At 37.1% G+C, this 11,824-nt stretch overlaps 1 protein-coding gene across 2 annotated transcripts; it reads right to left on the bottom strand.

The window, feature by feature from the left end:
* Positions 1-358: 358 nt before the first annotated feature.
* LOC100534875 (uncharacterized) lies at positions 359-6,165 on the bottom strand. Of its 2 annotated transcripts, XM_073932445.1 has the most exons (3): positions 5,844-6,030; positions 3,515-4,099; positions 359-1,033 (listed from the first exon to the last, which is right to left on the bottom strand). In XM_073932445.1, exons 2-3 carry the CDS (start codon positions 4,012-4,014, stop codon positions 610-612), a joined length of 924 nt encoding a protein of 307 aa, XP_073788546.1. In that variant the 5' UTR covers positions 4,015-4,099; positions 5,844-6,030; the 3' UTR covers positions 359-609. The 2 variants fall into 2 exon arrangements, with proteins under 2 accessions (XP_073788546.1, XP_003198027.2); XM_003197979.7 differs by having other exon boundaries at positions 3,515-6,165.
* Positions 6,166-11,824: the final 5,659 nt, after the last annotated feature.

The raw sequence follows: 11,824 nt of genomic DNA, 5'->3' as shown, positions 1-11,824 counted from the left end.
GCAAGAAGGTCACTGGTTCGAGTCCCGGCTGGGTCAGTTGGTGTTTCTGTGTGGAGTTTGCATGTTCTCCCCGTGTTGGTGTGGGTTTCCTCCGGGTGCTCAGGTTTCCCCCACAGTCCAAACACATGCGCTATAGGGGAACTGATCAGCTTAACTGGCCATAGTGTATGAGTGTGTGTGTGTGTGTGTGTGTGTGTGAGAATGAGAGTGTATGGGTGTTTCCCAGTACTGAGTTGCAGTTGTAAGTTTTGTTCTTTAAAATCAATGCATTCACAGTAAATTCTCACTTTTGAACTTCTGAATCAATGCATTTACTGTAAATTCTGCCTTATTCTTCTTCAAAATAAATGCATTTACAGTAATTTCTCAGTTTTATTCTTCAAAATCAGTGCATTTACAGTAAACTCTGCCTCATTCTTTTTTAAAATCAATGCATTTACAGCAAATTCTCACTTTAGTTTTTTTTTCGAAAACAATGCATTAATCATAAATCCTCTACCACTGAGCTGGTTATCTAAATCAGGTGTGTTAAATAAGAGACACGTGCTAAACACAGCATGCAGATGAGTAGAAGACTGATAAACTCCACGATGAAGCTTTTCTCAATCCTCATGCAGGTTTGAGGTAGCTGTAGAGCCCCGTCAGACCGTCCTGCAGCACCTCTCGGATGGGCTTCAGCAGCGGGTTGTGGACAACATGCAGCCCTTTATCCAGCGGGTGGCAGGCCAGTTTCTGCAGCCGCCGCAGCCTGTGCATGTCCTCCGGCAGGCTCTGCAGCTCGTTGTGGTCCACGTTGAGCAGCTCCAGAGCGGTCAGACAGCACAGCGTTCGGGGGAGAACCTGCAGGAGGTTCTGCTCCAGGATCAGGATCTTCAGACTCTGCAGCTCCTGGATCTTATCGGCCAGATTCTCCAGCCGATTGTTGGCCAGATGCAGAAACTGCAGACCGCGCATGCTGTAGACGCAGGCTGGGATGTGCTGGATGCGGTTGTGGCTCAGGTTCAGTTTGGTGAGCTTGCGGAGGCTGCACAGGCTGTTGGAGAGACAAAGTTATCAAAGGTGAGCAGTTTTGAACAGTGCTGGGCAAAGATCTATCATGAATATGATCCAAAATAAGCCGAAGGAAAATGAATGAATGAATGAATAATAAACAGTTGAAGTCACAATTATTCACTAATTAGGCAAGTCAGGGGTAATTAGGCAAGTCATTGTATAACAGTGGTTTGTTCTGGAGACAATCCAACACTAATATTGCTGAAGGGGCCAATAATATTGAGCTTAAAATGGCTTTAAAACTATTAAAAACTGCTCTAAAATAAAACAAATAAGACTTTCTTCAGAAGAAAAAATATTAGAGGAAATACTGTGAAAAATTCCTGAATCTGCTCAACATCATTTTGGGAAATATTTGATGAAGAAAAGAAAAATTCACACAAGGGTGAATAATTTCAACAGTAACTGTATGAAAACAACCCTTTATTCAGTGATTATTTGTAGCTGTAAATGTAAGTATTGCGAAAAGGATCAATAGTTGTCGTTGTCCGTCCAAAACCCAACCGATAGTGTTTTCAAAAGCAAACGAGAAGAGAAAAGTGCACCGTGGCCATGTAGTTTCATGTTGTTTTTGTCATTTCTGCAATCGTCCTTTGCTGCACACAAATCCACTCCCTTCTGCTTCCCATGTACAACACTTTACAAGGTGAGCTACCGAGCAAGCTGACCACTCCAAGAACAAAAAAAAAAAAGAGCCTTACGGATAAAGTTAGTAAGGCAAAAGCATTTGATTAGGTCAAATTCTTCACGAATAACCACATGAAAACAAACCCTTTATCTGACAATAGTGTGTAGCTGTAAATCTAAATAGTGTGAAAAACGACTGAAGTTGATGTTGTCACACTGCGCCCGTAACATTCATTTTACCCAAACTCTACAGCAAAACATAAAAAATGTCGCAAAATATTTATTTCCAACCTGTGTCTACAATAGTGTACGTTTCAGTTTGGTTTGTTTCATTATTGGATTTGTTAAGTGAAGTTTGTAAACTAATTTGGAGAGTATCATGTGCTTATGATTGATCACAGCCGGTCCTGTATTATCCAATCTATGATTCACCAATCAGACGAGTCTTAAGCCACTATAAATACCCTCAGCTCCATATCACAGCCATCTTGGTTTTGAAGAGTCCCCCCTTCCACCCCTACTCCTCCTCCTTTCCTAGATGGGCGGCACGGTGGCCCAGTGGTTAGCACTGTTGCCTCAGAGCAAGAACATCATTGGTTCTTGTCCTTACCGAGCCAGCTGATGTTTCTGTGTGGAGTTCACATGTTCTCCCTGTGCTCACGTGGGTTTTCCCCGGTTTCCTCCCACCGTCCAAAAACATGCAGCTTAAGTTAATTGACTAATCCACATCAGCACATAGACATGCTGCTAGTCAGTAGTTATCTGTTAAGAGCGATCACTATCTGTTCACCAGCTACTACAGCAGGGGAGTTCTCCACATCTGCCTGAGCTCAAACTCCCCTCTCGCCTTGCAAATGGGAGGGAGCCTCAGCTCGAGGATCTCATGAGCTCAGGGCTCTCTCCCGGGACAGCATGCCAAACGCTTTATAATCAATCATCAGCTGAGGGCAGAACTTTTCTGTTCAGTTTTTTATGTTTGGTTTGAGTTTTGTAATTGTAAAAGTGTTCTCATAGTTTTTGTTCACTATTAGCCTTAGTAGACCCATAGTCTAGGTGTTGTGTGTGTTGCATTTTAGCGGATTCAGTTTATTAATCTACTTTTGTAAATTAACATTGCATTTATCTTAAAAATATTGAGATACTGTATCAGTTTTTGTCAATTTTGCACAACATAATGCAGAGTATTCGTCATTTTTTTGACCGATAGTTTAGTTTTGCTTTATTTCCGTCAGTATTTCAGTGTTGATTCTATTTAGTTTTAGTTTTCGTTTATTGTGAATTTTGTATTATTTTTCATTTTGGAATTTTTCACAAAATTGTTTGTATTTATTTATTGTTTATGTCAAAATTTGTCTTAGGTTTTCAGCGTCATGGTGGCTCAGTGGTTAGCATTTAGCCTCACTGCAGGAAGGTCACTGGTTTGAGTCTCGGCTGGGTCAGTTGGTGTTTCTGTGTGGAGTTTGTATGTTCTCCCTGTGTTGGTGTGGGTTTCCTCCGGTTTCCCCCACAGTCCAAAAACATGCACTATAGGGGAATTGATCAACTAAATTAGCCGTAGTGTATGTGTGTGAGTGAGTGTGTATGGGTGTTTCCCATTTAAGGGCATTCACTGTGTAAAACATATGCTGGATAAGTTGGCGGTTCATTCCACTGGCGACCCCTGATGAATAATGGGACTAAGCCGAATGAAAATGAATGAATGAATGTCTTAAGTTTTCATTTAGTAAATGTACCGGTTGGACAGCGTGTGGATCTGGCGGGTTTTATTTAGTAGATTTTTTCTAATGAACATGTTTGCAGACTAATAGCATTAGCGTTGGTTTATTAGCATCACCTGTTGGGTAGCGCGTTGATCTGGTTGTTGGCCAGACTCAGCACCTCCAGATTGCTGCAGTGTCCGAGCTCCTCTGGGACGTCCGTCAGCCGATTTTTATGTGCAAAAAGCACCCGTAGATTCACCAGTCGGCCGATCTCCGGCGGCAGATCCAGCAGATCGTTCCCCCACAGATTGAGGATCACCAGGTTCTGCAGGTTCCCCACAGCGGCCGGAAGAGTGGAGAGTGTGTTTAAGGAGAGATTGAGTTTCTGGAGCTCCAGGATCTCCCAAAGCTCCTCCGGCGGCTCCTCCAGACCGCGCATGGCCAGGCTGAGCGTGCGGAAGCCCAGGTGTTTGGTGGCCTGTTTGCGGATTCGCTCCACCGAGGATAAATTCTCCATGCAGCTGGCTTTGCGTTGTCTCTTCGAGTCCTCTGTATTGGATTTTCGCACTCCACTTCTTGGCATGACATCGCTGCTTGTGTGCTGCTTTGAGATGTTTTGCCTCAGGAGAAACATTTTAATCAGTGCACCAAATCTGGTTGAATTGAAAAGTTTTGATCCTCTTCAATAGCAGTGCATTTACTGTAGATTCAGTTTTGATCTTTAAAAGCAATGTATGCACAGTAAATTTTCAATTTCAATTATTAAAATTAATGCCTTTACAGTAAATTATCAGTTTCCGTCCTCAAAATCAATAAACTTACGATAAAATCTAATTTTCGGTCTTCAAAATCAATAAACTTACAGTAAAGTCTCAATTTCGGGCTTCAAAATCAATAAACGTACGGTAAATTCTCAATTTTGGTTTTCAAAATCAATAAACTCACAGTAAATTCTCAGTTTCCGTCCTCATAATCAATAAACTTACAGTAAATTCTCAATTTCTGTCCTCATAATCAATAAACTTGCAATAAATTGTCAATTTCGGTCTTCAAAATCAATAAACTTACAGTAAATTCTTAATTTTGGTCTTCAAAATCAATAAACTTACAGTAAATTCTTAATTTCGGTCTTCAAAATCAATAAACTTACAGTAAATTCTCAATTTTGGTCCTCAAAATCAATAAACTTACAGTAAATTCTTAATTTCAGTCCTCGAAATCAATTAACTTACAGTAAATTCTCAGTTTCCGTCCTCATAATCAATAAACTTACAATAAATTGTCAATTTCGGTCTTCAAAATCAATAAACTTACAGTAAATTGTCAATTTCGGTCTTCAAAATCAATAAACTTACAGTAAATTGTCATTTTCGGTCCTCAAAATCAATAAACTTACAGTAAATTGTCAATTACGGTCTTCAAAATCAATAAACTTACAGTAAATTGTCAATTCCGGTCTTCGAAATCAATAAACTTACAGTAAATTGTCAATTCCGGTCCTCGAAATCAATAAACTTACAGTAAATTCTCAATTTCGGTCCTCGAAATCAATAAACTTACAGTAAATTCTCAATTTCGGTCCTCGAAATCAATACAATTACAGTAAATTGTCAATTCCGGTCTTCAAAATCAATAAACTTACAGTAAATTGTCAATTTCGGTCTTCGAAATCAATAAACTTACAGTAAATTGTCAATTCCGGTCCTCGAAATCAATAAACTTACAGTAAATTCTCAATTTCGGTCCTCGAAATCAATACAATTACAGTAAATTGTCAATTCTGGTCTTCAAAATCAATAAACTTACAGTAAATTGTCAATTTCGGTCCTCGAAATCAATAAACTTACAGTAAATTGTCAATTTCGGTCCTCAAAATCGATAAACTTACTGTAAATTCTCAGTTTCGGTCCTCAAAATGGATGCATTTATAGTAAAATCTCAGTTTCGTTCTTTTTCAAAAGCAGTAAATGCACAGTAAATTCTGTCTTCTGTTTTGTTCCTCATCAAAAGCAGTGCATTTACAGTAAATTCACTTTCAGTCTTCTTATAAAACAATTCATTTACCGTAAACTTTGTTTCAGTCTTCTTTACAGCAATTAATTTACAGTAAATTTAGTTTGGTTCCTTTTTAAAAGTCACTAATTCTCAAATTCAGTTTTGCCGCTCTTCAAAAGCAGTTCATTTACCAAGACTTTAGTTTTGCTCTTCGCCGAAAGCAATGAATTTACAATAGTTTTTCCGAAAATTCTATGATATTTCTTCTCAATACATTTTACAGTAAATTGTCAATAAAATGTTGATCTTCAAAAAGCATTGAACAGTAAGTTCTCAGATTTGTTCCTCTTCAAACACAATGCCCTTTTCAAACCAATGCATTTACAGTAAACTCTGTTTTCCGTCCTCTTCAGTGCAGTTAGCGTAAATTCTCAGTGTTTCGTTCTTCTTTAAAAGCAATGCATTTACCCCGAATGTTGTTTTGCTCCTCTTCAAAAGCAGTGCGTTTACAATACAAACTCTTGTTCTTCTTCAAAAGCAATGCATTTACCCTAAATTCTCAGTAAATTCTCAATGTTTCGATCTCCTCCACAAGTGTGTTATCTCCAGGTTTGTGGTGTGTATCTAGACTGTGACTTCTCCAGGGCTGTGGTCCGTCTGTAAAAAGTGTGAGCAGCTGTTATTGTCACTAGAGCTGAACTGAAGCCTTTAATGCTGATCAGGACTGCATGTGGAATCAATGCAAAGCCATTAAACCTTCTTCTAGACACGCTCAGACATATTTATATATACTCCTCTATTAGACACGCATGCCTGGGCTACCACTGTCAGCTGAAACTGACATTACAACATAAGAGAATATCTTACTTGAAATAAAGGCGGTTAATTGAGTAGATAATAAATAGATGAAAAGGTTTATGTTATTAGTAGTTGACAAGGGGACCATTTTAGTTTAGTTTAGGGTTTAAGTTGAAGTAGTTTAAGTTTAGTTAGACATTAAAAATATACAACAATGACAAATAAATAAGCAGCGTAATTACTACTTGCCAAGAAAATACGGGTACAATTTAACCATCAAAAATTAAAAATAACAATTAAACAAACCTATGCTTAACTTTAAATATAATAAGAACTCAAATAAAAATGAATAAACTTTTAAAAGTTGCCGAGCCACAATCTCTGTTTTCATTTAGATTAGGTACCAAAGTCAGCAAAGTTTTATGTGATGTTAATTATTGTTTATTTCCCCCTCATCTCTAGGGATATTGATTGTCAAGGATTTTTTTTTTCATAAAAATAGTTAAAAAAATCAAAATTAAATAACTAAATTTAGTTAAAAATCATTAAGAAAAATATATAATAATAATTTTGATTTATAGAGTTTTTATTCAATGATTTTATTTTATTTTTTTTTATTTTATTTAAAACTCACAGCAGTTTGCACTAAAATATGAGTATAAACTCATAAAAAATGCTAATAAATAAAACAAAAAATATATATAGTGAAGTTTATTTATAAACTAATTTCACGAGGATCACGTGCTTATGATCGACACGGCTGGCCCCGAGTCAAGCTAATGTACGAACCACCAATCAGACGATTCCTATCTAACCTAGCATCTTACCTTGAGTCATCTTTGTCTTGAAGAATCCCTCCTTCCACCCGCTCTCCTCCTCTTTTTCCTCTGTAGGGCAGCATGAAGAATAGCTGGCACTGTGGTCTCACAGCAAGAATGCCTTCGGTTCGAGTCTCTACCCTGACAGTTGGCATTTCTGAGTGAACCAAATTATATGTTTATGTTGTTCATTTATATTGTTTCTACGTATAGTTTTATAGTTAAAGTCAGAATTATTTGCCGCCTTTTAATTTTTTTTCTTTTTTAAATATTCCCCAAATGATGTTGAACAGATTGAGGAAATGTTGACAGTATGTCTGATATTATTTGTTCTTCTGGAGAAAGTCTGATTTGTTTTATTTCGGCTAGAATAAAAGCAGTTTTTATTGTTTAAACACCATTTTAAGGTTAATATTATTCACCCCTTTAAGCTATATAATTTTGATAGTCTACAGAACAAACCTATGGAAGCATACGAGTAGCATAATTCAATTCAAAATGTAATATGCAAAATGGCAATGCAATATGTTAAATGGCAATGTATTTCTGTATTTGAATTTGCATTTTCCAAGACATATGAGCAATGTTTGGTGCAGAATGAAAATGTAAATTAAATTACATTGTTTGCATTTCTCATTTCAAACACTGTTTTAATATGTAAATTGTATCCACATTTTAAAGCTTTATAAGTAGCAAAATTAAATTGAAAATGCTATACACAAACTTAATTTGATGTGAATAAAGTACAAGCAGAAACTGTAGCAAAATGATAATTTAAATGTTATTTGTCCTAAATGCCTTTACGCTCGCGTCTGGGAAACGCAGGATTACATTTTCAGCATAACAGCATGGGATGTGTGTAGCAAAATTAATTTTGAAATGTAATACGCAAAACGATATTGCAATATGTAAATGGAAGTGTATTTCTGTATTTCATTTAGCATTTTCCTAGACATATGTGCAATGTTTGCTGCAGAATGAAAATGAAAATAAAAAAAACATAATGCATTTTCATTTAACACATCGCGATGAATGAAAGCCGATTTGAAATTGTAAATGCATTCTGGCCTGGCCACGCCCACAGACGGCCACCGTTGCTGCAAGGCGGGTTTTAGGTTATGTCGTCACAGCTGCCGCGAGGACTATTAGGGACATTTGGCAGCATAAACATGGCGAAGTCTGTTCCTCAGCGGCTTTGTGAAGCTGCACGAGCCCTCGAGCGTGAACTGGGAAATACTTTAGAAAAGCAATCACCTCCTAGCTCAGTAAAGTTGGCCTTAGGTTTGATATTCGCGCACGCAGTTTTAGGGATCATCTGCAAATTACATCGACAGAACCTAAAGGGGCTTTAGCTGATGTGTACTGTATTATGACAAGAGCTATTGCCTATTTCTGCATTGTATGTACCATATAGTTAGAGGTATAGTAGCTTTGCTACCTGTATTAAATCAGTCTGGCCTCTAACCATTTATTGGAATCTCCTCAATTTTTTTCTGCTTTGCGTTACTGTGCGTTTTGGTTCTGTTGATGTAAATCGCAGATGATCCCTAAAACTGCGTGCGCGAATATCAAACCTAAGGCCAACTTTACTGAGCTAGGAGGTGATTGCTTTTCTAAAGTATTTCCCAGTTCACGCTCGAGGGCTCGTGCAGCTTCACAAAGCCGCTGAGGAACAGACTTCGCCATGTTTATGCTGCCAAATGTCCCTAATAGTCCTCGCGGCAGCTGTGACGACATAACCTAAAACCCGCCTTGCAGCAACGGTGGCCGTCTGTGGGCGTGGCCAGGCCAGAATGCATTTTCAATTTCAAATCGGCTTTCATTCGTCGCGATGTGTTAAATGAAAATGCATTGTTTTTTTATTTTCATTTTCATTCTGCAGCAAACATTGCACATATGTCTTGGAAAATGCTAACTGAAATACAGAAATACACTGCCATTTACATATTGCATTATCGTTTTGCATTTTACATTTCAAAATTAATTTTGCTACACACATCCCATGCTGTTATGCTGAAAATGTAATCCTGCGTTTCCTAGACGCGAGCGTAAAGGCATTTAGGACAAATAACATTTAAATTATCATTTTGCTACAGTTTCTGCTTGTACTTTATTCACATCAAATTAAGTTTGTGTATAGCATTTTCAATTTAATTTAGCTACTTATAAAGCTTTAAAATGTGGATACAATTTACATATTAAAACAGTGTTTGAAATGAGAAATGCAAACAATGTAATTTAATTTACATTTTCATTCTGCACCAAACATTGCACATATGTCTTGGAAAATGCAAATTCAAATACAGAAATACATTGCCATTTAACATATTGCATTGCCATTTTGCATATTACATTTTGAATTGAATTATGCTACTCATATGCTTCCATACAAACCATCATTATACAATAACTTGCCTAATTACCCTAACCTGCCTAGGTACCCTAATTACCCTAGTGAAGCCTTTACATGTCACTTTAAGCTGTATAGAAGTGTCTTGAAGAATATCTAGTCTAATATTATTTACTGTCATCATGACGAAGAGAAAATAAATCAGTTATTAGAGATGAGTTATTAACACTATTATGATTAGAAATGTGTTAAAGACATCGGCTTTCTGTTAAACAGAAATTGGGGAAAAAATAAACAGGGGGCTAATAATTCAGGGGGGCTAATAATTCTGACTTCAACTGTTTATATCTGGTGTATAAATCCCTTCATAATCTAGCCCCAACCTATCTCTCAGAGCTGTTGCATTTGTACACTGCCGTGAGATCTCTCAGATCAAGTGTTCAAAATCTTCTTTTAGTTCCCCAGTCCAGACTGAAATGTAGAGGGGACGGAGCATTCTCTGTGGCGGGTCCTCGGTTATGGAACACTTGGGCCCTTGAGATTAGAGTGGCTTTATCGCTGTCTATTTTTAAATCACTCCTAAAATTGCACCTTTTTAGCTCGTCTTTTAATAGTATTCTACTGCTACATTTTGTTCAGTCGTGCCTCGTGTCTGTTTTTATTCCGTCTTTTTATTTTACTTTGTCTTATGTACAGCACTTTGGTCAGTCTTGACCTCTATATATATGTATACAAACAATATATAACATAATATGATGTAATATAATATTAAATAAAATAAAATAAATAAATAAAAATAATAATAATAACAAAATCCTTACATTTATATAGCGCTTCTCTGGACACTCAAAGCGCTTTACACAATGGGGGGTGGGATCTCCTTATCCACCGCCAGTGTGCAGCATCCACCTGGATGATGCGACGGCAGCTGATTGGTGGAGAGGAGGCAGAGTGATGAAGCCAGTTATGATATGGGGAGGGTTAGGAGGCCATGATGGACAGATTTGTCCAGGATGCCGGGGTTAAACCCCTACTCATTTTCAAGAGGACATCCTGGGATTTTTAATGAGCACAGAGAGTCGGGACCTCGGTTTAACCTCTCATCCGAAAGACGGTGCTCACTGAGCAGCATAGTGTGCTATTCACTACACTGGGGCATTAGGACCCACACAGACCACAGGTTGAGCGCCCCCTGCTGGCCTCACTTACACCACTGCCAACAGCAACCTAGCTTTCCCATGTGGTCTCCCATCCAGGCACTGACCGGGCTCAGCCGTGCTTAGCTTCAGTGGGCGACCATGTGAGAGTTGCAGAGAGCTAGCTGCCGGCTAGCAGAGCTATAAATAATAAAACCTATGCGTACATTTCACTATGCTAAGAAAATAAATAAAAATGAATTCATTTATAATAATTAAATTTGTATGTATTGTTAATTGTTTATTTTTCCCCTCTTCTGTTGGGATATTAACCGTTGAGGAACTTTTTATTATAAATTAAAAAAAAATTATAATAATAATTAGTAAAAAATCATTAAAAAAAAAAAAATATATATATATATATATATATATATATATATATATATAAACACACACAAATACATATGACTGATTTTGATTTATAATGATTTTGTTAGATGATTTTATTCAATGATTTTATTTTAATAAATAACATTCTTCATTTTCACAGTAGTTTGCACTAAAATAATAGTATAAACTCAAATAAAAATGGCTTAAAGCAGAAAAAAATGCTTATAAATAAAAAAAATATATATAAATATAATTATATAACTATTCATTCAATCATTTTCTTTTCTGCTTAGTCTCTTTATTTATCCGGGGTCACCACAGCAGAATGATCCACAGACCTATCCAGCACTTGCTTTACGCAGCGGAGGCCCTTCCAAATGCCATTCACACTCACACTCATCGATCAGTTCCCCTATACCGCATGTGTTTGGACTGTGGGGGAAACCGGAGCACCTGGAGGAAACCCACGCCAAGACGGGGAGAACATGCAAACTCCACACAGAAACACCTGCTGACCCAGCCAGGAGTCGAACCAGCGACCTTCTTGCTGTGAGGCGACAGCGTGACACCACTGAGCCACCGTGTCACCACAATATTTATATATGTATTTATTATTTATATATTATTTGCACACTAAAATATAGGTAAAAACTAAAATTAAACAAATTATATTGCAAACATACACAGCAGAAATGCTCATCAATAACACTAAAATATACATTATATTAATGAATAATAAAAATATATTATACATTATACTTTTAGGTTTTATTATTTATTAAAACAAAATATAATGATATATATATATAAAATATCTGTTATGGTGCACTCCTAAAATAGCACTGATTGATGCTAAGCTCAGAGTATCCGCTCACATATACTGTCTGTCTATATATATCGCTATTGTGTGTGTGTGTGTGTGTGTGTGTGTGTGTGTGTGTGTGTGTGTGTGTGTGT

This window comes from Danio rerio, chromosome 2, assembly GCF_049306965.1.
Source record: "Danio rerio strain Tuebingen ecotype United States chromosome 2, GRCz12tu, whole genome shotgun sequence".
Lineage (NCBI taxonomy): Eukaryota > Metazoa > Chordata > Actinopteri > Cypriniformes > Danionidae > Danio > Danio rerio.
The sequence above is the reverse complement of the archived record's forward strand: the minus strand, read 5'-3'. Positions and strand labels throughout refer to the sequence as shown.

Bases quoted from the DNA above. Each gene is read 5' to 3' on its own strand.
- LOC100534875 (XM_003197979.7), bottom strand. From the start codon at position 4,014: ATGTTTCTCCTGAGGCAAAACATCTCAAAGCAGCACACAAGCAGCGAT. The intron at 1,034-3,514 runs GTGATGCTAATA...TCTCTCCAACAG, and splicing joins ATCAACGCGCTACCCAACAG to CCTGTGCAGCCTCCGCAAGC.